The following is a 27,612-nucleotide window of genomic DNA, read 5'->3' as shown; positions in this document are numbered from 1 at the left end:
AGTTTAACTCATTTGGGATTAACTCGTTTAAGAGTGTGGGTGCAAAGGAGCACTCCTCACATGTATTATTGCCACCGGTTTGTGGGATTTCCCAGTGGTTTGTAAAGACATACATGTATACAGCGAGCGCCATTTATAATTTGTTTTCTTCTAGAAATGTCTCTATATATTATTTACCCGTCACACGTCATTTCAACTGCGCATATATGAAGGAAAAATAGAAATAAAAAATATTGTATATTCTTTCCTAATAAATCTTATATTAAATGTACTGAGCTGAATGAGAGCTGCCTGTATTATGTGTATGTAAACATGCATTTTCAACATAATGAATTTTCGCCTTTCTGTCCGCGAGAAGACATACGCACGCGCTCTTTGTTGTTATGACTACGGGGTCGTAAATCCGCCATGTTTTCCTCCCTTTTGCAGCGTTGCGACAGAGACGGAGGATTGAAACGACATGAGTGTGGAAAATAATCATACGGCAGAAAGTGAGCGGGAGCAAACGAAGAACGGCAATGAGACGATCACCATTCAAACCACGCTGGGAGACGAAGGTGAGTCCTCATAGCAGCTAAAGCAGATCTGAACTGTTTATTGATTATTGTGTTTGGGCCTAACTTCCTTCATCTTCAAATGTTGCTAACTGCCGTTAGCAAGATTAGCTTGTTTGCGACCTCGCCTCAGCGTTGTCCACGTTAGAAGTCCAGCCAGTATTTGGGAAAACTTTACAGCAGACAGGTGATGGCTTACTGCAAAAACAGGTGAGGTTGCCGCACATTGTAAGGGCTTGTTTCTGTGCTTTTTAGATGAAGATGTACACAAGTGCGGACGCTGTCAGTCCGAGTTTTCCACATTGGAGGCTTTCATCCAGCACAAGTTACACCACTGCAAACGTGTGGAGGCACGGGACGCCAGCAGCCTCGATGGCAGCCCAGAGGTATAAGATGTGATGTGTGTTTTCGGGGAACACTCTAAAATCGGAGGGTTTTTACTGAGTCACATCAGGTTGAATGCTGTAAAATTTTCACAGGTTGCTGCGGTCAATGGAATTTCTTCTTCAGAGGCGAAAACGGCTGAAGGAGCATCTTCGGCAGAGGCAGTGAAGACTACCGACGGTGAGTCAAGCAGCAAAATCTATTCCCCTGTTAGCCGTTTAGCTAATGCAATGATAGACCTCATAATACAAATTTTAAAAATGGATCCTTTGTAAATATAAATAAACAGAATTTAATGATTTTCAAACCTCTTAAACCCATATTTTATGAAAAGGCATTAATGATGCCTTTCCAGATGCCCAAGCTTGTAATTACATAAATATTAGTGCACACTCATAACATCAGAGATGCAGGCTTTTGACCTTAGCGCAGACGACAATCCCATGGTCTCTCTGTCTTTAATCCAGAGGACACTGCATCCATCTTTTCCAAAAAGAATTTCAGATTTTGACTTTATTTGACCGCAGATCTGTTTTTCACTTTGCCTCAAATCCATTTTAAATGAGCTTTGGCCCCGAGAAGCCGTGATACAGTAATTTTGATGAGATAATCGTGCCTGGTATCAGTTTAAACATTTAATGTTTTTATGTGTTCTATTGTGAATAAATTAAGGGTTTATGAGATTTAGAAATGGATTCTGTTTATATTTACAGTTTACACAATGACCCATCTTTTTGAATTTGGCTTGTATTTACCTGCATTTCCCACATTGTATTTTTCTCAATGTGTGTTTAATCCCAGCATTAATCTAAATCCTAAAAGGCTGAGATGAGACAATGTTCAGTATGTTAGTGACAAGTCTTTTCAGCTCAAGTTAACATTGTTTTAAGCTTTTTATTAGATTTCAGATTGAATTATTACTTTGGCTTTTTTTTCTTTTTCCTCCTCACAGATGTAAGTGACACTCAGTTAGGTCGAGGGCGCAGGAAGAAAACTGCTTCCCTTAAAGTGTCTGACCAGTCAGATGAAACAGAGGGAGTCGTATCTGACAGTGGTGACAGTGACAAGCTCATGTATAAAGTCAACACAGAGGGACGTTACATTTGCCACCTTTGTAAAAAAACATTTAAAACTGTGAGTTTGCATTTATTTTAATTGGAAAATGTAAACACAATGATTATTAGGAGTTTATGTTGCTAATTTGGCCTGTGTGATTTATTCATTTTTTCTTCTTCTTCTCAGACCAATATCTTGAGAACGCACATGAAAACTCACAGTGACCAGAAAAACTTCTCATGTGACCTATGTGGGACGTCGTTTCGAACAAAAGGTTCCCTGATTCGTCACAACCGTCGCCACACCGGTACGACGAGAAAACCGACGTCACACGAGACCTATTTATTTAATCCGACGTTATCTCGTGAAAATTACCTAACTACATTTTAAATGACATCTTTTCTCTTGCAGATGAGCGGCCGTATCGATGTACCCTGTGTGGCCAGGCCTTCAGAGAATCCGGTGCTCTCACCAGACACCTCAAAGCTCTCACACCATGCACAGAAAAGATCCGCTTTGTTCAGTACAAGGAAATCCTGGTCAGCAAGGATGGAGTGCAGAAAGGTTGGATTTAGCTCCTCTCTTTGTGTATTTGTTCTTAAGAAACTAGCTAAAAACTAACAAGTCGTCTTTATGGATGTATAGTCAGTTTAATTTATAGTGTATTATGCCTCAGTTTGAAGATTTGCTGATTCTTTGCGATTTGTTCAGGAATCGACGCTGATCAGGCTGCAGTGGCTGCACAGCAAGAGGTTGTAGTTGTGGAGGAGCAGCAGCCGGTGGAGCAGGAAATGGTGGAGGCTGAGACCGCTGTGGTCAGTGTGGTAGAGTCTGGTTCCCAAGAGGTTCTCCATCAGGTCCACTTTACAATGGAGGTTGATGGAACTACACAGGAGCAACAGGTTAGGATGAAGATTCAAACACTATTTTTTAAACTCTTACTAAAATGCACACATAAAACATACTGAATCCTCTCCTTTAAAGTTATTTGGTGCATTTTTGCACGAGATTCTTTTGAGGCAGTTTAAAGTAGAGTTACACAGATTTTTTTTTTTTTCTTCTTTCAAATCTCCAAAGAGATGATTGCCAGCATTCATAATTTCTGGAACTTTTCTTTGATGTAGTTTTCTATTTGTTCAAATGTAACATTTCTCGCAGTGCTCCAGCTTACTACAGAGAGCTTTCCTGTAAAAATGAAATCAGTTTATCCCACTTATATCTAACATGCTTTACAATATCAGCATCCCTCTGTAATTACACTGCAGATACACTAGTTGGCAGTGGTGGTACTATTGAGGTTTTGCAGATGTGTGACTGGTAACCATGTGACATTAACTGGGATGTAACAAGCAAGGTGAAAATGTAGGATTAAGTGAATAAGGCCTGAGTCACACAGGTCAGTGACCATCTGTCAACCGCAGGTCATGAGGGGAAAAATAAGTTCACTGACCGGTTGCATGTGGTGGCTGCAGCTTGATGACAATTGCTGGGAAAATCATTGCTAAAGCCCCAGTCACACAAGCCTAGAGACCAGCCAGTGACACTGGTTTTCTCATAGTGACTCATCTCTCCCTGGGGAAAACATTGTGTATTCCTCGATCAGTTGGCAGAAACCTCTTTGTGATTATTTGGTTGCTAGCATATCGCTGCCATCGCCTTTAGTTTGCATGTAAGAGACAGACTTGTCTACAAAATGCTCACCAGCTACTCTCCGGGCTGCAGTGACTGGTGAGAGGCAACAGTCAGCTGCAGGATAGTCTAATGAAATTAGCACAGATTGTGTTATGACTCATGCTCTCTAGTTTAAAGCTTGTCATTCTTTCCTTGTCTGTGCTGTCGCTCTGTCTCATGTCAGGTGGTGGTGGAGCAGTCTCAGGCAGAAGCTCTGGCGGCTGCTGCAGCAGCAGGTGACAATCTCATCTGTCAGGCCATCATCAACTCTGGCATTGCACTGGGGACAGAGGAGACTGTAGTTGAAGAGACAGAGACCCCACATGCAACTGAGGAGATAAATAAAGTTGTTTCGGAGCACCCTGAAGCCGACGGAGGCGTCATTGAGATCCAAGTTAAAGAGGAGTTTGTGGAGATGGAGGAGGTAAGTACTGGGAGTGTGAATTGACACAGCATATACATTCACCAGACCAGGAAATGGTACGCTTCGTTATTTTGTTAAAAGTCAAGGTTTTTCATCACGAGACACTGTTGTATTTTCTTTCTGGTGCATTTTCTGTGGTTTTTGTTTTGTAGGAAACGGGTGACAGTGGTGATCGGACATCATCAAAACTGCACACTTGTCCACACTGTAACCGCTCCTTCAAGGGATTGAATTATTTCCGCTTTCATGTTAAGGGCCATTTAGGTAAGTCTACCCAGCACTGCGACTTCATCAATTAATGGTTGTATGGAGGCTGTGTCAGAGTAAACTGGTATGAAACCACTTGAATACAGGAATCACATTCTTCATGGGCGTGTGGATGTTAAACAGCAAGGACTGAAGGTTGCTGACTCTAGCACTGCTAACGTTAGCTAAAAATACGACTTCATTATTAAAGATTGTTTGTCACTTTCCAGTGGCTCTTAAATATATGCTGAATATTCTTGTTACATTTAACCACACCCATTATACTGGTGCCAGGATTTTGTTTAAAAAAAATATAGATAAATAAGTAATTTATTTATGTTTTAATTATTAGGCCTTTATTTTCACAGGGCAGTAGAGTAGATGGGGAAAGTGAGGAGAGCAAAATGTTGCGAATGACTTGGAGTCCACTCTGTCATTCACACGTCTTTTGGTTGCTTGCTCAACTTTGTTAGCTATACTTTCGTAATTTTATTTAACCTGTAATTTTTTTTATTAGGGTTAATGAGATTTTTTAGTCACCAGAGACCTCCCTCGTCCTTGTCATGTTTTTTTGTTTGTTTGTTTGTTTGTTTGTTTTTTTGGCACAACACTCAAACAAAAACATCAGACTTTTTGATTCATTAAAAGAAAACCTTAGATCTCAAAAATATTTTAGTTTATGGATCATTTACAATGCATTAACCTTTTCCTTTGTTTAAATTTAAAGAAGTATTTTTTTAAATTTTAAGTAAAGCATCTGTTAGAAAAAGGAACAGCCTGAAAGCGCCTGAAGAATTAAGTGCAATTTTGACAATATGTCTCTTTCCCCACATTTAGCTTGAAGCCATTACCAAAAACACGAGCTGTTCTAACAACAATACCAAAAAACTTCTCCTTGGTTTAACCATCTTCCATCTCTTTGGTTTATGGATAATCTCTTTCACAGTAAGAATGCTATAAAATTGACTGTTATTCAGACCTCTGGCTTGAAATTAACTCTCATCGTGTGACTCGGTCTTACCAACTTCCAACATAGTTGTTCCTGTTGCCAAATACAGAGAAATACAGAAAGTCGCCGCTGATTTCTCTATCATTATTTACACTCTACAAAGTCATGCCAAGTGTGCTGGATTCAGTCTTTTGCTGTCTCAGTTCTGACCTTCTTGCTTTATAGGTGCTACTTGTGTTAAAAGATGTTTTGTTCTTGTGTTTCCCTTCCTCTTTATGCAGGTTATAAGCCCTTCAAGTGTACACTGTGCCATAAAGAGTTTCTAACTGGTTACCTGCTGAAGAAACACATGGAAGTCCATGTCAACGAGAGGAGATACAAGTGCGGCGAGTGTGGCAAGCTCTACAAAACCATCGGCCATGTACGGGAACACATGAGGGCACACTCGGATGACAGACCTTACCACTGTACCAGATGCAACAAGGCATACAAAACCAAGGTAATTCATTAAAAAAAAAATCTTGAACTAATGGCAGGGGGGATTTCACTCCAGTCTAACAGATTTTCTTCTCTTTCTCAGAATGCCTTGCAAGTGCACCAGCGGACTCATGGTGATGTAAGACCGTATGTGTGTCAGTTTTGCTCGAGGGGCTTCAGAGAGAAAGGCTCTCTGGTACGACACATCCGCCATCACACCGGCGAGAAGCCTTTCAAGTGCCCAAAGTGTGCACGGGGCTTTGCTGAGCACGGGACTCTCAATCGGCACATGCGCGCTAAAGGTCAGGACGACACACAAAGCCTAACTGACTTATGTACTGGCAGCACAGATGCAAACAGCCCAGTTAACACAACCTGTATTTATACCAGGCGGCTGCCATAAGGATGACGCCTGTGAGCAGCAGGTTGTTTTAACAGAAGGACAGACAACACTGGACAGTCCCGATGCAACAGCCATCATCTCAGACGATCCTAACGCTGTGTTGGTGGAGTTCTCCTCAGTGGTGGCAGACACACAAGAGTATATAATCAAGGTTAGCACTACAGGTTAACAGAAAACATAGTCTTTGCATAACAGTTATTAGATGGGCAGAAAAAAACAAAGCTGTTAAACAGTTGCTGTGAGGGGGGGTTCAAAGTTTGGAGCATGTTGCCAAATCTGTCCAGAGTTCAGTCACAGCAGGTGCTATTCTCTCTTTTAGATCAGCGACTAAAGTGCAAGCTGAAGTGTGTAATTTCACTCTTCAAGTTGTACTAAATGATTATATCTGCAGGGAACTGATTGGGTTGCTGATTACAGCCAAACAATTTCCTTTGCCATGTTTAGGGCCTAGATTACGAGATTTCCGAACCACAGCAAAATGTTGTATGTGATATTTCATTAGTTTTAAAGAGATGTGTTACTGCAGAATGACTGGAATGGGGTTGAAATACTTAAAGAGCAATTTTGTATTCAGTGGAAAGTCAGAACTAAGGCAGTTTGTAAAGGTCTGAATTTCAAAAGGAAAACTCCTTTTATCTTTTTAAACAAAAAATCTAAAGTTTTTTTTAAACCAAATTAGTACTTTGAGCATTTTCCATTCATACCAGAGAAATTTAGTTTGAAAACCAGCAAAAACAAATATGGCTTTTGTTGAGCACTGTTTGAAGCATTTTTTTTTTCTGTACAAGCTGCCTTAAGGCTGTGAAGCATTTGTAAGAATTCATGAACGCATATATTTGGCCTATGATTTTGTGGACTTGGGGACCTCCTGTTCTTGTGTCCATATGTGGGAAGATTGAAATAGGGAGAGCAGGAACTGGAAGTACATAATAAAATGTGCAACAGATATGACTTTGTCAGGAATTGTAATGTAGGTGGATTTCAAAGCAGCCAGTAGATTAAAAGCAACTGTGTGCACTCGAAATCAGGGCCAATTAGACTTGTACTCTGGAGAAGGACGTTGTGTGGTCCTGTTAGATACCTTAAGTCCATTTGCAGTCCACTCAAAGGATTTGTTTGCATGCATCCACAGTGTCTAAATAAACACAAAAATCCTGATTATTAATTTGCTTTGTTGTTTTCCATCATTCAGACACAAACGGAGGAGGAAGTGCAGCAAGAAGTGACAGTCATTGAAGACAGCCAAAATGAGGTTGGTTCACAAGGATTATATGAACGTGTGTTGGAGCATTTTGCAGAATATGTGAATCTCATTATTTGCTAAAATTCAAGTTGAACCCATATAGTGTTTTAAAAAAAACAAAATGAAACAAAAAAGCCATCAAACTCTGTCCCTCCCAGATGGGAAACCACATCGTGAAGGTGGTGCAGAGACTCGTCAGCCAATCGCAGAGTGCGGGTGGCGCAAGCAGCCACCAGATCATTGTGCGAAATGTGGCCGAGAACGAGGAAGGCCTGTCCATCTCTGACTGCGGCGATACCATCACCATCGCCACGCCCGAGAGCCTCACCGAGCAGGTGGCCATGACGCTGGCCTCCGCCATCAGTGATGGCAGACTGCTGGCCAGGGCAGGTACAGCGGAGGGAACTGTTACTATGGTTACCACGGAGGAAACATTGGAGGAAGGAGTACAAGTGGTGCAGCAGCAAGAGGAATACGTCATCACCTCCCCAGACGAGGTGGAGTTTCAAACAGTCGTTGTATGATCAAAGCGGATGCTAACTACAGACTGTTGTGGCTTTGATTATGACTTTGTAGCCAGTAACTGTACAGTTTATTTGCACTTCAAGTGAATTTGAAAAAAACCCAAACTAAGGCCAAAGTGTTTTTGATTCATGCGGTACACAAGTGTCAAGTGTGCCACAGGACTACTGCTTCATCACACAGCTCATTTTTGTTGGTCGATCTACTAACATTATTCTCTTCATTAAATGTTTTGTCTAATTTGGGAATTTTTGGATCTTAAAATGATAGGCATGCACAAATGCATGTTTGTTTTTGATGAAATAAATGAAACATGCCATTTGTCGTTGCCTAGTTTTTGGCAGTTTTTGTACGGCAAATAAAAATAGCTGTTTTTTACATAAAATGACATCATTTAATTTCAGTTTTTCCTTCCTTCATGTCTCGGTCAGGTGTGAAAAACAGTGTGGCTGTTCTGAGCTGGTCAGTCACAATGAATCTCTAAGTTTGATAGATGTAAAAATATCAGATTAGCTAGAGTTTGCATCAAATAAATGCTATTTTCTTACACAGTTGACTTCAGTTTTATTTTTCCAGTCATGTTTTCTCTGAGTGGAAAAACTCCTGATGCTTCTACTTTGTGTCTTTGCTGCTTGACTAAAATAATGTGTTGTTGGTCATTTTACTTTATGGTCTTAAATTAGTTCTTATTTCTTTGTTGTAGAAGTGTATATGTGGCTGTAGAGCTGGGGTCGGCAACCCTAGGCACGCGTGCCACGGCTGGCACGCGAAGGGTTAACTGATGGCACGACCATAGCTAGTCTGGCCGATGGTGATTATGGGCCGATAATTTATTTATTTTGTAACGGTATAAACAATGAAAGATGGTGGATTGGCCAGATGCTGGCCGGTGTGTAAAAATAACTCAGTAGTTTGGTGGTGGCTATGGCTGAGCTTCCTCAGATTCAGTAACATTAGCAAGTGGTGGAGGCCAGCAGGTGGATGAGGGAAAGGGGAGGCAAGAGGAGAGCCCCTAGGCGGCCGCCGGTCCGAGTGTGAACTGAACTTCAGGTAAGGAGTTATGACCTGCAGTCTCTCTGGGTCAGATATAAACCAAGTTTAAGTGGAGTTTATTTTCGTTATGCTGACTTTTTACAGTCAGTTACAACAACTGGTACTGCAGCTGGGTGGGTGCTATGATGTTACTGATAGTGAACTTTATTTTATTCATAAGGTTAGTTAGTAGAGTTGCCAACCGTCCTGTAAAAAGACGGAATGTCCCGTATTCAGAGAAAATATTACGCGTTTCGTATTGAGGTGAAAAGGAACACAGTTTGCCCCGTGACTGACTCTTCTCTCATTCTCTTCCTCTCCCTCTCCTGTTGCTACTTCAATCATGAAACTGATCAATGATCAGCTGATCGGCTTTTCTCTCTTGTTTGTTTATCGCCCGCCTTGCGCCAGAAAGAGGAAATCAGTGGATGTCGCGCTAAACAACAGCAGCACGTTTAAGCTTGATCAGCTGTTGTTAGAATTGATTTAATATTAATTTCCAGTATCAGCTGATGTTTGCTGGAGCCACAGCTGTAAAGCTGCTGGTCATGATGTCTGTTTGGATGTGTGTTGAGAGGGAAACATGAAAATGAAACCAGGAGATGTCCTTACTGAATCATCAGAGCTGAACAGGTGATGGAGAAACAGGTTTACCGTTTAGGTGACATTAATGAGTTGAAGGGAAGTTATAAGGGAAGGAAGAAATACACGGATACATCCGTAGACTCGAGACACAATGCATTTTTGCGACTTTCAGGTGTATGGACCAATGTTTTATTTTCTGATCAAACCAGAAAGCTTTAATGAGCAGCTAGACTTCTCTCGCATTAACTGGCTGAGTTAATGCCAGTTAATGCAACATCGAAGCAGCTGGAATGCACAGCTGTGTGTGTTCATGGAGCTTGCATTTTTACCTGCTGGGCATCACTACCTGACAAGTTTAACTGTCTTCAGAACATTGCAGAGGCCTTTTTGACAGTACTTGGCTCTACATATCTGTGTGAGCAGATTTTCTCTCACATGAGTGTCTGAATGCTGGACACTCGGAGACCTGTGTCTCTGAGTGGGAGACCAGAGATCAGAGTGTATTAACAGACATGCCATATTGGCTCAGTTTATTTTTCTTATCATTGTTGTGAGGAGACCATAAATAGCATTTGTATTTTCTGTTGTACAGTTCATTTGCTGTTATGGATAAAAAGTCGTTTTTTGTTTCAAAATAGCTGATAACTATTTGCTGATAGCTGTGAACAAATATAATTCTATAAAGTGGTTCTATATAGTGTGTAACTATTAATATAGAGCGCTATTAAATTTATTGCTAATGCAATCATATGGCACACTGACTTCTGAGGAAATTTTAGATGGCACTCGTCATCAGAAAGGTTGCCTACCACTGCTGTAGAGTGAACACCACCTGCCGTTTTGGGAATCCTACCTGTTTTGAAAGCATACACACCTAAAGCACAGCATCCACTGCTGTGGCTCCTTTGTAACATGAAAGCACCACTGTTCTGTCACAATTCCTACAGAGACAAACTGGATCTATTGATCCATTAGCCCTGTGGTCTTGTGGCAAATTCACTGTGGATGATTGGCTTAGCCAAAAAAAAAAAAAAAAAACCTCCAAAAAACCACTGTTGTATTTGATGTGTGTATAACCTTGAGCCTATCTGTAGGCTCCATCTCTGTAACCAGTGCTCCAGTAGCAAGGTTAGCACAGATGCTATAATCAGAGACGTGTCCCTGGCTCATACTCTACAGTTTCTGGGTCATCCCTCAGCCCTCTGAGAGGGCCTCATGCACATGAGCTACAGAGGGAGACAGAGAGAGGCTGGGAGTGAGAGAGAGAAAGGTATTTATAGAAAAATGGGGCTTCGCTGTACCTTTTCTCGCAAAGAACCATTTCAGGACCAAGTGTGCATGTCCCAGTTTCCTGATCGTCAGCCACAGGGTTTGGACTGAGGCTGCTTCACCCAGGATGGAGAACCTGACTTTCAGACACTCTCCCTTCTCCTCCAGCCTCCACCACCACTGCCTCAGATTGCTACTTCTCTGAGAACAGGGGGAGGCACTGGCCTACGTAATCTCCAAATGTGACCTCTCAGGTACACTTGATTTACTTACGTGGGTAGAAGCCTTTGGAGGTAGTGAGCTCAGGTGAGGAGCAGCGTGAGGGTGTCCTGGGACACTCTTTGGCTGCATCGGCCCCCAAGCTGGGGGTGAAGATAGGCTGGCTGGAACGTGTCCTGCCGCAAGCCGGGCAAGGATGAGGCGTTTCCTGAGCAGAAAGGGCCGCTTCTCCCTGCGCCAGAGCAAGTCGGGAACTCGGAGTGCCTCCAAAGATTTCTGTAAGTCTATTTCTCAGAATGATAATTATTTTTATGCTATTCCCGAGGTGTTTCATCTAGTGGAAGTCAGATAAAGAGGGAAGCTTTAAAAGGACCTGGAGCTCAGATGTGTATCTGTGTCACAAGCCGGAGAGAAAAGGACAAGAAAGTCTCGATAGTGCCGCTTATGTTCTTGCAGGGAGAGAAGATTATGATTCACATCTCAGTAGTAACGATTTTCCAGTCTGTTTCAAAGCCTTAATCAGCTACTGTTTGTTTCTGAGATCAAACTCTGTGGGTTTTTGAGTCTGTATATATGTATTGTATTCACCGCCCTGAATATTCATCCCTGTGCTCTGGTAAGATCTGTTTTTTTATGTCTTGTTTTGAAGTAGAGTCTGACATTTTCAGATTACTTTACAAAGGCTTGCAGAGAATTTGAGCTTTTTAATTAGTCTTTTTTCTTTCTTTCTTTTCTTTTCTGTGTCTTTACAAGACGAATCATTTGCAAGAAGAAAAACAATTCTTTGGTGCTGGTTGTTGCGATTGGTAAATATTTTTTAATGTGTTTTCCTTTCCGGTTTTCTGCCTTGGGATCATGATGTCATAATTTATATTTTTCATGGAGTAGCGGCACTGGCTTGACTTGTTTGATCAAATAACTTGCATCTAAGTTTTCAATCTTGGCCACATACATGACAACTATGTACAAATTAGCTGGTTCTAATAAGCAACACTGTAATACAAATACAAATATGGATGCTGCAAAAGACAAGAACATAGACAAAGATTATGGAACAAAATAAAAGCATCTACACGTAAAGTCAAAGTGCACTAAACAGTCCCAGTAATGTCCTACATATATCTTCGATGCATTCGGATGGCTGTGGAAGACGAGTGATTCTACTGGGAGACCTACAGCAGCTTAATGAGGCCAGTGACCAGGGGAAGGCCGCTGGTTTGACATGTGGGCTAGATAGCAGCAGGCATAAATAACCTCCTTTGGTTTATTAAAAGTCAATCTTTCTAAAACAGAGAGAGTGCCTTGAAATTTTGCAGTTTCATTAAATAGACCAGTGCACCTGCTGCTACAGCTAGAAGCGGCTCCATATCTCAGTTGGCCCATTTAAACAGTCGGTTTGACCTCTATTCTACAGCTCGCAACCACCTCCACTGTATTAGGAGCATAAAAAAATGCTCTTTTTTTATGCTTTCAGAACATGCGATAAGCAGTAAAGCAGAGATGGTTTCACCCCTTCGTAAAGTGCCTATTGATATAACCATCTTTGAGTCTGAGGCTTTGCTCTGTTAATACCTAATTCCGCCCAAGAAATGTATAAATGAGCTATTTCTTTGCGTCTCTCCAAGTTTTATTTCTCTCTCTGTTATCCAGACCTCGGCCTCCCAGCCACCAATCAGAACTGGCCAGAGGCATTTGGCTTCCGACTTGGAGGCACTGGGCCCAGCTATATCCTGTCTGTTGTAGAAGGCAGTAGTGCCTACCTGGCTGGCCTACAGCCCGGTGACCAGGTGGTGGACATAGAGGGCCAGGATGTGACCAACCTCAGCACACCGGCGCTGATCGCTCTGGCTCAGACCCTCAAGACGGTCCCACCGAGCATCGGGGTGGTGTCACGGATTGAACAGGTCAGCTGAAAGTCAATAACCCACATTCAGCTCTACAATGGTGAAGACGGTGCAAAGGTGGCAAACTTTATTCATTTTTTGCCCTCTCAGATCGACATCAACCCTGGCCCAGATGGCCGTTTTGGCTTCACCATTGTGGGAGACAGCCCCCTAATGGTTGAGGACTGCATGCCTAATGGTCCAGCTGGCCGCAGTGGCCTCAAGGCAGGGGACTATGTCATGGAGGTCAACGGCATTCCAGTGAAGCACCACGAAACAGCAGCCGCCATGATAAAAGCAGCTCAGGGACGACCTCTGCGTTTGGGTGTGCTCAGCATGGCTCGTCGACCCAAGCGGCTGAGCAGCAGCATGAGGGTGCTGTCACAGAGCGGTGATAGCGTCAGGGAGAGCCGGGCCCACAAGGCCATGGAGTTCAATAAAAAAGTAATTTTCTATCATTTTTCTGCATGTTTTGAATTGAAACTTAACATATTTAATGATGCCTTTTTTTCTTTCTCTGTCAGGTGGAGGAAGTGTTAGGAGAGGAGCCAGATGTGAAGGAACAGCTGTTTGAGGTGCTAAAGCAGTACGCTGCTGAGAGGGATGTGGAGAGTCTGGCTGAGGCCCTGCCTGATATTCTGATCACCGAGGAGCATCAGCAACTGATTGACAGTGTCAGGTAGCTATTCATTCACCCAGATATGCAATCAGAGAGAGACTTGGGGGTAAAACAAGCCTGACTAAATGCCATGTGCATCTTTCAAGAAGATTGGCTTCAATGATTTACTTCTTCTTATGCAGTGATTAACAACACTTTCTCAGAAAAACGGGAGTTTCTTAAAACTGTTCCTCCCGTACTTAGATGTCCCTGGAATACCAATGAGGGGGAGACTCACAGTGCAACACAGTTCTGGTCATTTTTACATCTGGTTTCAGACCAAAGCCAAACCTGATATGATATTTAGTATTTAGACTTGGATTATAATCATCTCTTTCACTACTCCAAGCTGTATAAAATGCAAGCTCACGTACTCACATTTTATAGTCTTTACAATGGTTCCAATATGTTTCAGGAAATTCTTGTATTTACATACAGAGCACTAAACAGCCAGTTTTTTTTTCTTATCTCAGCTTCTTACAAAATACACTGCTGCTCGCTGTCTTCACAGGCTCAGAATTTGTTAGTTGTTCCCCAGTTTATGGGGAATTTTATTGAATCATTATTATTCAGTTATTTTTAAAAGACCTGTTTATTTCATCGTGTCTTACGGTGCCTTTTTATTGGCTATTATGGCACTTCATTTTCTTATTTATTTTATTGTTATTGTGAACAGTGCTGTGTGACTGCTGTACCCTGCCTCTTGCTTGCTCATTCAGCATTTTACTGTGTCAGGGACACGTCAAAACCACACATAAATAAGTTTCTTTTATGTCTAACACTGCTCTTGGGTGCTTGAATGTCACTCTTCTGTTTCCCCCCCACCTCAGGTATAGTATGCAAAAAGCGTATGATTAGAAGTGTGACCGCCGAATATTGCATTTCTTCCTTCTCAGCAATCATTGGAAAATCAAAACCCAAACCACAACACAGCTGCACACGCTTGCATTTCCGCTCTCTCTGTCTTTTCTGCTCACTTCACTCTCACTCTGGTTTTTTCTCGCTTGGTCTCTTTCTTTCCCACATCTCCCTGTCAGCTGTGATGCACTCTTTGATACACGCACCAGTTTTTTGTGTGGATCACATTACTGGATGCTCTTTATTCCCTCCTCTGCATACAGCTCTTAGCTGCTACAGCCAGTTTGCTGCCGGTGGATGAGATTTTGCACACATAGTAACACACAGTGAAACATGCAGATGCTCAATCTCCATCCACACAGTCGTGGCTTTGAAGTTCCATACTGGGAGACATTATGAGTTGCTGTCTCAGGTGAGTACCGAACAATTTGTCACGATTAATTTTCAGAGCGTTTTCAGCATGTAACTGGTCATTGAGTTTGCCTTCCTTGGCATCTGTCGTGTGTGGTCATTTCTGATTGGTCATCAAGTAAACTGCACTGCTGTTAAAGCACTCTATGACGGCCGACTTGTTACAATCAATTAGTGATGAGTTTTCCCTGTGCCTCGTTTTTTTTTGGTGACGAATCTGTTCTACCTGCAGCTAAAAAAACAAAGCTGCTGTCCAGCCATTTCAGTTTCATTTGAACACATATGTCTGTCTCACAGCACTGATGGCTCATTTCCATCCTTAGAAAGCTGCCTGGGAAAAACAAATGGTTTGCAATGTTTGTTGTCCACAGGAGAGCCATCAATTATGCATTAGCTGCACCCATAGAGGACTGAGGACTGTTGAGCTGTTTTTCTCACTTTCAGCAATAACTCTAACAATAATTGTCTGAGTCTGTCTTTAAAAAAATCAACTCTACCTTCTTTTACCCACAATTCCATACTGTGGTGCTGAATCAGGAATGCTATAACCTTGAAAGGATTTGATGTACATGTGCTACGTTCCACACTTTTGTCTTTGTGTCTGCCTGTTATGTTGCCTACAGCTAAAAAAAAAGATTTGAAAGGGTTTTTTTGAGTTTGTAGTCTCAAGAAAGGCTAAAAATAAACTTTATATTCCACATTTAGAAGAAAGGTCTTTATGTTTCAGCTGAATCTTTAGTTTGTCTGTGGTGGGAGCCGTATGGAGTTGTGCTTCCAGGAGCTGTGCCTCAGGCGTTGTGTTGGTCGATGTAAACAGTTTCTGTGGACAATGAAATTTGTAATATGAATGCAATGTCTTCTTAGCTAATTTTGCTCAGACTTTCATGGTTCCCCATGAAAAAGCCCTCTGACTGCAGTTTATAGGCTTGACTTTCCAGTGAGCACCTTTTATTAAAACCATGAGGTTTACATTGCTCGTTTTGAGTGAAAAATCTCCAGATTAGAACAAGGTCCACAAAATTGAGTGCATGATCCCCTCACAATGAATTGTCATAATTTCAGCTATTTGCTTGTGACCTTTCTTATAACTTCAGATGCATTTTGGTGCTAACTAGTAAACTGTGTTCCCCATTTATTGCATTTAACTTATCAGCATGACGGAGCTATTCAGAGCTGTTACCCTAGCCTGAATTTGCTGATACTGAATGCCTTTTTTGTCTCATTAAGTATACTGATTGTGCTATAACTCCTAATCACAGTGATCTGAAAAGCTGTACTGGGAATCCAAGCCGCTGACTAAGGAATTAAGATGCCCGACAGCAAGATATACGATTATTAGTGTGCTCCGTCATGAGCCTGGTGCCTGTGTCGTCGTTCTGAGCGCGGAGAATCAAGTGTTTGCTCTCCTTCTGCCACCCAATCTGCCGGTCTGTGTCCCTCAATCACTGTTACTTACTACGACAGCCCTCACACACTCATGCACATGCATTTACACACGAATGTGAGAACACTCCACCCACCCTCTGATAATGAGGGGTCTGTGTCAGAGGATCTGAGGTGTGCTTAACAGCTCATGAAACTATTTCTTTTGTCCGCCTTGTGAAAACTTGACCAGCTGGGCCACACGCTGCTCAGTCTGCCTCTGTCCCCATCGCTGATTCGCCTCCCCTCCTCCCAAAGGATGTGTTCTATTTTTAAGCAGCCTACTTCTTTTAATAAAGTCTCTCTTAGGTTTCTGGCGCACTTGCCGGTGTCAATTCTTAAATGCTGTAAAGCCCAGGGGTCAGCAAGTGCTTAACAATTGAAATTAGCGACAAGCTGGGAGTACCTATTAGCTCTTTTGTTCATGTGGCTGTGCAGTGTTTTGATAACTTGTGAGTATAGTGAAGTGTCAGCCTTTGTCTGACACTGCATCCATATATAGACTTCAAAGGTGTGAATTAATTAGACTTTCACATCCTTTTGTGTTTGAGTGCCAAAATGTTTTCAGCTTCTGCTTTATGAATCAGTCTTTTCTGGTAGTTTTTGCACCAGTTTGGATACATTTCCTACCTAGCATACATGTAATGAATAGGGATGAATCACACAGTCACAACTGCCAAACTTCCTGCATGTTCACTTATGCACATTACGGTTTCATTGTGCTGACCTGCCTATGAAATTCCACTGGGGCTCCACACTCTTCTCCACTTCTCTCCTCTCTCCCTCCTCACTTACTCCTCTGTTCTTGTCATTCTTTCTTTCCTCCACTGAGGGAAGAGAAGATTTGTCACTCACTACCTCTCACTGCTGAATGATGGACAAGTCAATACTGAGGATTATCCTTTAACCGAGACCAAGAAGACAACCCTGTGTTGACCTCGAGCCTTTGCTTCTGTCTTTTGGTGCCTGTGGAGGACGAGGATAAAGGATGGGAAGGCACAAAGAGTGCTCCCCCAAACATGAAGTTGGAGAAGAGCTAATGATGCTGCCTGAGGATGTTTTGGAGGTGTGGAAGGATTTAAACCACAGCCACTCTTATAGATTGCTCCCTCCCTCTCTCTCATTTGGTCTCGTTCTTCATCTGGCTGCTTTCCGAGCCTGCAGCAGGCACCTTTGAGATCCAGGACACCTTTGCGTTTCTCATCTTTCTCTCCTTTCTCCTTTGTCCGGGAGAGTTGTTTGTTCAAAACTAGATGGGGACTAACTGAGACAGAGGGAAGGCATTTGCATTGCTTAACTGAGCTCAGACACTTCCTCAAAGCCCTGAAGAGCCATGGGAAGGGATAGGAGCCTTTCCAGACACTTTCGGTATGGCACTTTTTGTTTGATCTCAGAACAGTGTTCACTGTGCTTTGTGTTGTTGTGCTGAGCTGTATGTGAAGTTGCTGGAGCGCTGCTGCGCAACTATATCTGGTGGGCTTGTTATCAAGGTGTGTAATGATGATCAATTTTACTCTTTGTGTTAGCATGTGAAAATGTCAAAACTAGAAATATCAGATTCCAGCTGGGATGAGAAAGCCTCTAGATTTTAGCAAAACTCAGTTTGACATCTCCCAACAACCACTTTTGCATTTTCTTTTGGAGGCTTTTTAATTTCACTCTTTATTTTAACTTCACCGTGTCACATAGTGTGATTCCTGTTTGCAGATTCATACTTGGCCCAGCTGTTAAATTAGCTGATCAGAAGTGGGTCTGATGATGATGATAATAATGGTTTTCTTGCACTGAGTTTCCCAGCTGATTGCAATTGTCACTCATCCCTCTGTGCATCATGTCCTTGATCCACCCCTCCCTCAGACCTAATTATAGATTTATCTCGCCCTCCTTATAATTGAGGGCATCCCAAGGCCTACATCCAGCTTCACTGGAGGGAAGCTTTGAAGTTTCTGCTCACTTGTTTTGGCTAAGCTAAACTTTTTTTCTTTTTTTTTTACAAGTAGAAGTTTCTTTGACGTAGGTCGGATCGTTTCAGCGGAGTTACAGTACAGGGATGTAGAGAGGGAGTAGAGGCGATGACAGCAAAAGAAACCAATAACTGACAGAATGAAATGTGATAAACGTGTAAAAACTGGCCCCATTCTGTTTTGTATTTCCCCCCAACTCCGTTTGTCCGGGGAACCATGGTGATGTATGACTGTTTTTCAGGAAAGTTGAATGGCCTACATAGGGTGTAAGCGCAGAACATACAACTTCATTCCCAATAGTTATATGACCCTGGCCTAGAAAGAGCTCTAGTTTTCTGCCTTCTTTCTTTTCTAGTCTCATGACACTATCAGATTTTACAGCTCATGTCTTCATATCAGTCTCTTTTCCGTTTTTTGCCGTTACTTCATCAGCTCCTGCTTGTCTGTCTTTCCTTTTCTTCCTACTTTTTCTTTCTTTGTCACTCACTCTGGCTTTCTGCTGGCTTGGATGGATACTGTTTTCTCTTATGTATTGCTGTTTATAACTGGAGCATGGTCCTTGGAATAGCAGTACCAAGCAATCTGGTGTTACAGAAGAACACATTGCTGCCCTTCAGGGAAGAGTTGACTTTTTGCTGCATGAATGCACAGTGCACTTAATCATTGTCACCCTCATACACACCTTTTTGGGTTCATAATTAACATGAATTTAGGTGGATGAAGCATTACCTATGGAAGAATTTGTGTCACTGATAACACTGAGGAGGTTGTCCCAACATGCTACAGAAAGCAGTAAAAGGGAAAGGGGAGGTTTAGAAGATGGTAGTGAGACCTGCTATGATGTATGGTTTGGAGGTGGTGGCACTAAAAGAAAACAGGTAGGGAGAGTTGAAGATGCTAGGAAATTTTATTGTGGCTGTCCAGGAGCAAACAGGAATAGAAATGAGTACATCAGAGGGACAGCTCAGGTAGTGTGACTTGGAAACAAAGTTAAAGAGGCAAGGGTGAGATGGTTTGGACAAATACACAGGAGGGATAGTGAATATATTGGACAAATTATGTTGAATAGAGACCTGCCAGGCAGGAGGAAACAGGAAGACCTTATGGTTGTGGTGAAAGTGGACATGTATTTACTACAGTCTTTGAATCTTTTGTAAAGACTCTGTATTTCAGCTACATTTTCCAGATGAGCCTCAACACAAGTCTTCAACAATGTTCTGTGCATTAATAAACACTGTATCTGTGAAGTATGTGAAGAGAGCTTCTTTTGATAAAGTTAATGTGGGCCCGTGATTGCACCATGGGGAACGCCTCTTGACATACTACACTGTTTGGTTACATGAAAAACCAATTATCTGATAGTCACTGAAGCAACTTTACCACCTCAACTCACTCACTCACTCATGTTTCCATTTTTCCCTGATGATGGGTGTAACTGACAGTTATAAATCAGTTTTTGACATCAGTGAATAGGAAAAAAATGTGCAGCATTGCTTTATCTAGTGTGTCTTTCTTCAGTGAAGCAAAGAAGGTTTGCATAAGAGTGACTATAATTAAGTGCATTGTGTATTCATGGGTTTGGTCTTATGTCAGTGAGACTGCAAGCATCCAGACTGCTTTTCCATTATTCAAGTTAAGGGAAAATACCTGATGATGCTGCGAGTCTGTCCATGGCTGGGTTAGACCACGAGAGTCATTAAGTGTTAATGAGGTTGAAAAACATACAGCGAATCAGCAGTTAGTTCCCATATGTATTTGTGAGTGTGTTTGAGTCAAGGTGGAATAATTTCTGTACCAGGAGACACTGTGGAAAAGCAAACTGTAATTTTGCAGTGCTTCTGGCTTTGTGCTCTTTGAGTTATGCTTGTAATATACGTACAAGTGTACTGCAGGTTTGTTCTTGTATAAATGTAATAAACCGTATGAAAGCTGCAGGTGCAACCAGTAAGCAAAATAAATGTCACAAGTCTTACCAACAGTACAAAACTAGAGACTGTATTAAACTGAGTGTTTTGTTCTTGTGGATGATGAGCACTGGATGTTGGTAGTGGTTTAACATACAGTTTGGGAGTGCATGACCTCATTTATAGAAGTTTTAAAAGTCTCAGTCTGTATTTTTGGAACACCTGTGCATAGCTGGGTTTTGGATACCGATCAATGTGCAGTGTTCCAGGTTGGTTTTAATTAAAGCTATGGTCTGGTGTATATCAGTGTGCACTTGTAAAAACCTTTAAGTTTAAGTGAGTCATAACTTTGTGTTAATAATTCTCTAGAGAGTGAATATCTATATTCCCTCAGCTTTGCATCTTAAGATATTGGTATGAAGGCAACACACTACATAAGCAAGGATTTTTAAGAAACTACAAAACTGAGAATAATCTAATCTTTGCCTCCTAACGATATTCCCAAATGTACCTCTAAAATCACTGTGACAGCTTTGAAATCCAAAGTGCGCCGCTGAGCCTTATTGGGATTTAAATCAGAATTTATGCTGTGTACATGGAGCCACACTGGAACTGGTGCACTCTGAAAAAAAACAAAGCACTCTTTCCTGCTCTGCAACAGTGGAAGCACCCAGGAGATTCACGGTGAAGTTAGAGAGATAGAGAGAGTTGTGTTGAGAATCGAGGGAGCATCATTTTGTAGGCAGGATGGGGAGGAAGATATGCAAAAGAGAAAAGGTGGCGGGGAGGTGCACGCGTATGTGTAACAGAGGAGCGCCCTATATTTAAAGAAGGAGCACACGATAGAACACTTTCCAAAACAGTTATTGGCAATATTTCTTCCATTTCTAGGTCACTTCTGTTGCTTTGTTGTGCAATTTTCTTGTTCTTGCAGATAATTGGCCAAATATAAACCAGCAGACAGCACTAAGACTGCAAGAGAGTTTAATGGGACCAGACATTTCAAGCAATCTAAAAAGATCAGTGGCAAATGTCAGGTTTGGGTGTGAGTAGAAACCGTAAGAAAATGGTTCTTTATCAGTGTTTAAAGCTGATGCTAAAGATCATAACCCTTCAAAGCCTGAACCATGAAATAATTGTGAGAAAATTCAAATCTTTGGAAAATAGGGTGTTCTTCTGACAAATTAAGAAAATAATTTCCATATATCATAAATATATTTGCTATATTTGGCTAATTTTTTTAGCAGTGTATTGCTTAAAAATGTATTGTGCAGTTTGGAAAAAATCAGGTTCATGATGTAGGCATTAAAGGGAGAAATTTGTATCAAATAAATAGCAGCAAGTTTTTTGATGCACGCAAAGCTTCTGAGAGGTTGTGCATCTGAAATATGAGCTCTCTTTGGCTTGATTCATTATTTGAAAAAGAAATTACAACTCTGTTTTTTTTTTAATCTCTGTGCATGAAACATACAAAAGATCGGGGGAACTGGGTGCACTACCCTCATAACACACCCTTTAACACACTAAATTTAATGGCAACTTGATGTGAGGGTTTGCTTTTCCTTTAAGAAGAAAAAAACCCACATTTGGAGTAGATGATGGGAGGGCAAAATAACAGTAGTAGGGGGGGAATGAAGTGCTTTCTCCCAGAGGTGGCTCTTGCACTGAGCTTCCTCACATTTCGTATATTAGCAGTGAGCTGTCACTGATACTGAACACTTTTACCTGCAGCCGCCAATGTGACAGGATCACACAACAAAGCTCGTCTCTCTCTTTCATTCTCTCACTCACATGCAAACTCTCACGAAAATCACACACACACACACACTCAGATGTTGGACCAGTTCTTTCTGCTTGCCTCGACACTCCCATGAGATGATTCGGATTGAACTATTTTTAAGCCAATTAAGTGGATCCTGCTGTTGGAGCAATACGTAATCAGAACAAGAATCCCTCTGCAGTTTTGATACCTCGGACAACAGATGTTTTGAGACATTAGTATAGAGAATATGATTTTTGTTTAGAAGGTTTAGGGTGAAATACTGCTTGTTTTTATTATATATGATACTGATCTCTTGTACAAATGTAAAAAAAAAAAAGATTGCTGGGTACTGACTGAACACAAGAGAAGCTGAACTGGAAACTGCTCCTCCTTTGCTGTAAAAGCTTATCCAGTCTCTCTGGGGTTTGTTCTGATCCCACAATGTTTGTCAGGATCTTCATTCCCAAGAAGCACCGGGAGCGTTTTGACGAAGTGGTTTCCCAAAGCCTGATGAGCCGGCTGAAGGGGCGCAGCTTTAGTGACCCCAGCCGCAGCCACCTTCGCCGTAGCCGAAGCGAGGATCACCCCGAACGCCTTCTTGTCTCCACCCGCGCCAGCTCAGTGCCACGCACCCACGCAGAGGAAGGTGTGGTACCCCCTGCCCGAGGCATGCGCAAGACCACGTCACTCATAGCTGGCCACTCCAGTGGCACCACCACAAACTGCAGGTCTGTGTTAAGTAACAATGATTTTGGTTTTCCTTAAAGTTTATTTAGAGCAAAAAGATAGAGGTGCACAAGTCCCACCTCTGCAAAAATAATGAGCAGTATAAGAAATATGGATTTTTTCTGCTAACATTTAATCAGTTCCAGAGTGTGCTGGCTTCAGCTACACAGTGTATGTCATTTTTAGTCTTCAAGATGCCAGTTTCTTTAAATAACTGTCTATCCTCCTATGTTTGATCACTGCACCTTTCCAAAAAAACCCCCAAAACTGCCTGAACCGCCGTCTCGGTGTAAGCAGGGAATTTATTTAAACTGGAACATGTAGGATTTCAGTGAAAAATAGACCCTTAAGTGGTAAAACCAGTGGCGACGTAAACCTATTAGGACAGTCACGCCTGCTCTCTTTTCCTGCAGTGATGCCGTTTTTCATCATGAATTGACGTCACTCGCTTTTCCACTCATATAAACTCATTTAAAGATTTAATGCTGAGAGGTGTTTGAAAAACACCTTTAAACATGATTTAAGCACCCTTTCACCTTCTGCTAAAGTTATGGGAGTAAACCGCCACAAGACACTCCCGATCTCCTCGTTATACAGCTCCCTGGGGACAGATTGTCCATATTTAAGTAGGCTTGTTCATGCAGGATGTGAATTTAAAGTAGTGTGCTGAATATGGAAGTCTGCTCAGCTTCTTTCAGAAAAGGCAGACGAACTATGTTTAACTATGTTATGTGACTCAAGGCTACATTCACTGAGCTTGACAATTAATGAACTTTACCCCATTTATTGTAACAGTTTCTGTCCACTGGATGTTATTATAATGATGTTTAAAAGTTTAAGAGGGCTTTCTTGTAACCTGTTTTCTAATATTTACTACAGTCGTGCTGATTTAGCCCCTGAATGTGATAGATTATTTCAGGTGACCTGCTTTTCTTTTACAACAAAGGAGCTCTGAGTATGGTTGTTAACTGAAGCTTAAATTTGCTTCTTTAGGACAGTGAGAGTTTGCAAGGGCAACATGAGTTTTGGCTTCACTCTCAGAGGCCATGCTCCAGTGTGGATTGACTCCGTGATCCCTGGTAAGAATGAAGCAGATAATGGACTTCAATAAGAACTCCATATAGGTAAACTGTCTGTCATTCCTTCTCTGTTCTTCAGGAAGTCCTGCAGACAAAGCCAGTCTAAAACCAGGAGACCGCATCCTGTTTCTCAATGGACTGGACATGAGGTTGAACTGCATAAACTGCACATATTCTTTGCATAAAACAGTGCAAATCCTAAAGCAATTTGCTTGTAAAGAAATAAAAAAGAAGAAAAGTGATAGGAAGTTAGCATAAACATGTTGTTATGGTCCCACTGTTAAAGATATTTTTTTCATTTGTAAAATTTGGAGCCTTTGAATATATTACAAGACTGAAGTAAGACAAAATATGACAAGAAAGTACCCCCCAAATCAACTTTTCATTCATTGGTTACTGGTTATTTGGATGGCATAAGTAGTAGTGACATCACTAAATATTAAGTTTTAGCTTTTCTACTAAATAACTGGTAGAAATGCCTTTGACATCCTGGATACCATCTGTCCGCCTGCAGGACCTCCTCCCATGAAAAGGTAGTGTCCATGCTGCAGGGAAGCGGTGCCATGCCCACACTGGTAGTGGAGGATGGGCCGCCTACATTTACCCTTGCAGAGCAGGACCTTGCAGGAGGCGGCGTTCCTACAGAACGGGCCCGCTCTCCTGTGCTCAGCTCCCTCCAGTGGGTGGCAGAGATTCTGCCTCCCAGTATCAGGGTTCAGGGTCGCACCTTTGGGCAGCAGTTGGAGCACCTGCTGACCATTCAGGAGAGATACACAATCTGCAAAGCATTGGAGAACTTCTTCCAGCATAGGTAAGCAAAGCACAGGGAGAAAAGGAGAGTATGGATAGAGACCATAGATTGTGGGGGAGATAGAGAAAGCTAGTGACTCAATAATATTGCTAGTAATATATTAATATGGTTATATTTTGCTCAGCTAGAAGCAAATTAAGTTGTGGGTTTGGATTTCAGTTCAGTTCAATAACTTGGGCCAACTACATAGATGATGGCCATACACCTGAGTTCAAATTTTCCTGTTACCCTCTTATTCCTTTGACCTCTAACTGGACAGCCAGGTGATCTCTGTCCCGTTGCCTGTGCTTCAATGACAGGAATGTTGACACTCTGATCGTGGACGTGTTCCCAGTGCTGGACACTCCAGCAAAACAGGTGATCTGGCAGTTTGTTTACCAGCTGCTTACGTATGAAGAGCAAGAGCACTGCCAGAGCAAGATTTCACGTTTTCTTGGATACAAATCCCCAGGTAAGTGCACAAATTTGTTGTAGTTTACATTTTTATGACACTTGGTATTACATATGGATTATGAAAATGTGTTTGTGTGTGAGATGGAGACTCTTCTAATGAAGCGGCAGTGTCCTTTGATGTGGTCTCACTTTTCACATACCTTCAAATGAAGCAGTGGAGACTGCCAGCAAGACCCATTGCAGCCAACCTTTGCATGGAGGAAGTGGAAAGTAAAGCTCTTGGCTCTTTCACAGAGACAGCACCTAGCCACTGGTACAGATACATCAGTGACACCTGGGTCAAAATCAAAACTCAAGAAGTCAAAGCCTTCACAAGTTCCTCAGGGAAGATGCAAAGTTAATACAAAGAAAATAATTTAATGTTTCTGGCTGTGCTGTTGTATTACGGAGGATGGAAGCCTCAACATTGAAGTTTACTGGAAGCCCACACAGACCAGTACCTACTCTTTGACTCCCACCACCCTCTGGAACACAAACTTGGGGTGATCGGGACGAATCGGGCAGAAAAAGTTCCCTTGAAGCACAACATCCCAGTGCACTTTAGACCCAACCACACACTCAGACAAAAACTGGTTCATCCCAAGGACAAAACTCCCAAACACAAGCTAAACAATGTAGTGTATGCTGTGCAGTGCAGCGAGGAGTGCTCAGACCTCTACATTGGAGAACCCAAGCAGCCGCTCCATAAACACATCGCACAGCATAGAAGAGCCACCTCGACAGGACAAGATTCATCTGTACATCTGCACCTAAAGGACAAAGGTCACTCTTTTGAGGATGCCAGTGTTCACATTTTGGACCGAGAAGAGGAGTAATAGAGGTCATCTATGTCCGCTGTGAATCACCATCTTTGAACAGAGGTGCTGCTTACGACACCAACTGTCAGCCACCTACAATGCATTTTTGAGATTCCATCTAAGGCAGCTTAACCCCCATTCACATCTTGTGTCAGGTGATCTCAACAGGTGATATGATAAGAAGGCTGAGAATCGATACGCCACTCACTGTGGCTTCATTCGAAGCCTCTGGTAGCAATGACTCATGGCTTGACTTGGCTCATGTTACGATGCATAATGACCACCTCCTCAGAGACAGTTTCCCAATTTTTCCAATTTGTGGGACTCACCATCTTTTGGTTTAAGAACTGAAGAAGCTTCTTGAACATCTCCAAACAACTTAAAGAAGTCAGTCGACTTCGTTTCAAGCTCTTAGGACTACTATGACCAGGATGACTGAGAATCTGCAGAGACGTATGTCCTGACGATAATCACGGGTCATTTTTGGGGATCTTAAATAGAATCGCTAGTTCGGTGAAATGCAATCAACCCAGGTGCTGCAGCCCCTTACACTCCTGCATTGCCAATACATGTGTGTGTGTTCCAGTTCCACCTCCACCACCACCACCTCCCCCTCCTCCGGAGCCCGAGGTTGTCCCTGAGCCCCACCGCCGTAGCAGTTCCATGAGGGTGACAGGGACCACGTACAGGAGCAGTGTGAGGGGACGTAGCTCTGATGACCTGGTCATTGGTACACACTTGGGCATGGGTACTGAACTTTACTGTCTCTGTCATCATCAGCAGCAACATTAACACCCCGACCACCTCGGCACGCTTGACTCCTATCACGATCATGACGCCATTAGCACTGATATTGTTATCATTGTGCCTGTCCACACGGTCCTGTTTAAATTCACTTATTGATCAGAATTAAATTTTCTTCAAGCTTCTTTTATATGAACAGTTTTGTTGAAATCACTACATGCTTTTACATTTGCATATTTAATGTATTATTTAATGTATTTAACATGATCCCATGCAGTCATGTAGTAACATCAGTCTAAATCCAGTATATCTCTTTGCTGATCTCACTCACTCTGCTCACTAACTCACAAGCCACCCAAAGCCCAAATACTAACAACACATGCAAAGCTGGAATCTATATTTGGGTCTATCTCACTCATAAGAGTCTAAGTTCTTCCAATGGTTGTGTTATCATAGGCCACCGTGCAGAGCCATTACTGGAGACGGGGATGAGGCTAGCTCCAGGAGAGAGACAGTCAGGGGATGGTACCTCTCTCCCTGAAACTCCCAACAACCTCACTAATGTACGTAGCCATGCCCAATTTAATGAGACAAGATGCATATAATAATGGCAATTAAAGAGTTAGGATAAGAATTCTCAAACCAGTATATATATATTTATATATTCGTTTGCACATTTTCACCATGTAAGCTGTCAGCAGTGTACGCTGAACTGGAGAACATGTATTCAGCCAAGAGGTCCAAGTCTCTGAAGAGTCGCCCGCCTCCTGCCCCTGAGAGTTTGCTGGATCTGGACCCTCCGTCACGCACGGCATCCCCTACGATACACCTTAACACAGGTAGCTGATTGTAGACGTTTGCATTTGGAGCTGGAGTGGAATCTTACTCTAATACACAAAATCTCCATCTGTCTGTACATCATGAAAACCTCCTATATGATCAGGAGCTGAGCACCCAAACCTGACACACAGGTACATCTTAGAGCCCTGAAATTTCTTATCGGTGTCACATATTATTGGGGCGTTGTCACGTTACCTAGCAACCACCTAGGTAACGTTTGTGTGTGTGTGTGTGTGTGTGTGTGTGTGTGTGTGTGTGTGTGTGTG

The 27,612-nt window shown here is 42.2% G+C and overlaps 2 protein-coding genes across 4 annotated transcripts in view; both read left to right on the top strand.

The window, feature by feature from the left end:
• The first annotated feature begins 391 nt into the window (after positions 1 to 391).
• e4f1 (E4F transcription factor 1) lies at positions 392 to 8,015 on the top strand. The gene is made up of 14 exons (XM_005925421.3): positions 392 to 557; positions 810 to 940; positions 1,034 to 1,118; positions 1,891 to 2,072; positions 2,181 to 2,301; positions 2,406 to 2,558; positions 2,706 to 2,896; positions 3,850 to 4,089; positions 4,242 to 4,353; positions 5,566 to 5,783; positions 5,865 to 6,063; positions 6,152 to 6,315; positions 7,357 to 7,416; positions 7,566 to 8,015. Exons 1-14 carry the CDS (start codon positions 461 to 463, stop codon positions 7,929 to 7,931), a joined length of 2,319 nt encoding a protein of 772 aa, XP_005925483.1. The 5' UTR covers positions 392 to 460; the 3' UTR covers positions 7,932 to 8,015.
• A 2,292-nt stretch (positions 8,016 to 10,307) lies between these two features.
• grid2ipa (glutamate receptor, ionotropic, delta 2 (Grid2) interacting protein, a) overlaps positions 10,308 to 27,612 on the top strand; it is a 25,431-nt gene continuing 8,126 nt past the window's right edge. Inside the window, exons 1-12 of one of the 3 annotated variants that reach the window (XM_005925413.2) lie at positions 10,308 to 11,312; positions 12,685 to 12,938; positions 13,029 to 13,361; positions 13,442 to 13,596; positions 22,349 to 22,624; positions 23,616 to 23,701; positions 23,781 to 23,850; positions 24,216 to 24,512; positions 24,812 to 24,963; positions 26,349 to 26,510; positions 26,963 to 27,069; positions 27,198 to 27,345. In XM_005925413.2, coding sequence (XP_005925475.1) covers positions 11,231 to 11,312; positions 12,685 to 12,938; positions 13,029 to 13,361; positions 13,442 to 13,596; positions 22,349 to 22,624; positions 23,616 to 23,701; positions 23,781 to 23,850; positions 24,216 to 24,512; positions 24,812 to 24,963; positions 26,349 to 26,510; positions 26,963 to 27,069; positions 27,198 to 27,345 — 2,122 coding nt within the window. In that variant the 5' untranslated portion in view covers positions 10,308 to 11,230. The other 2 variants (XM_005925415.3, XM_005925414.3) reach the window with 2 other exon arrangements.

The sequence above is a fragment of the Haplochromis burtoni genome, unplaced genomic scaffold (assembly GCF_018398535.1).
Source record: "Haplochromis burtoni strain Fernald_Lab_line unplaced genomic scaffold, NCSU_Asbu1 Contig_81, whole genome shotgun sequence".
Classification (NCBI taxonomy): domain Eukaryota; kingdom Metazoa; phylum Chordata; class Actinopteri; order Cichliformes; family Cichlidae; genus Haplochromis; species Haplochromis burtoni.
This window is presented reverse-complemented; position numbering and strand designations above follow the sequence as displayed.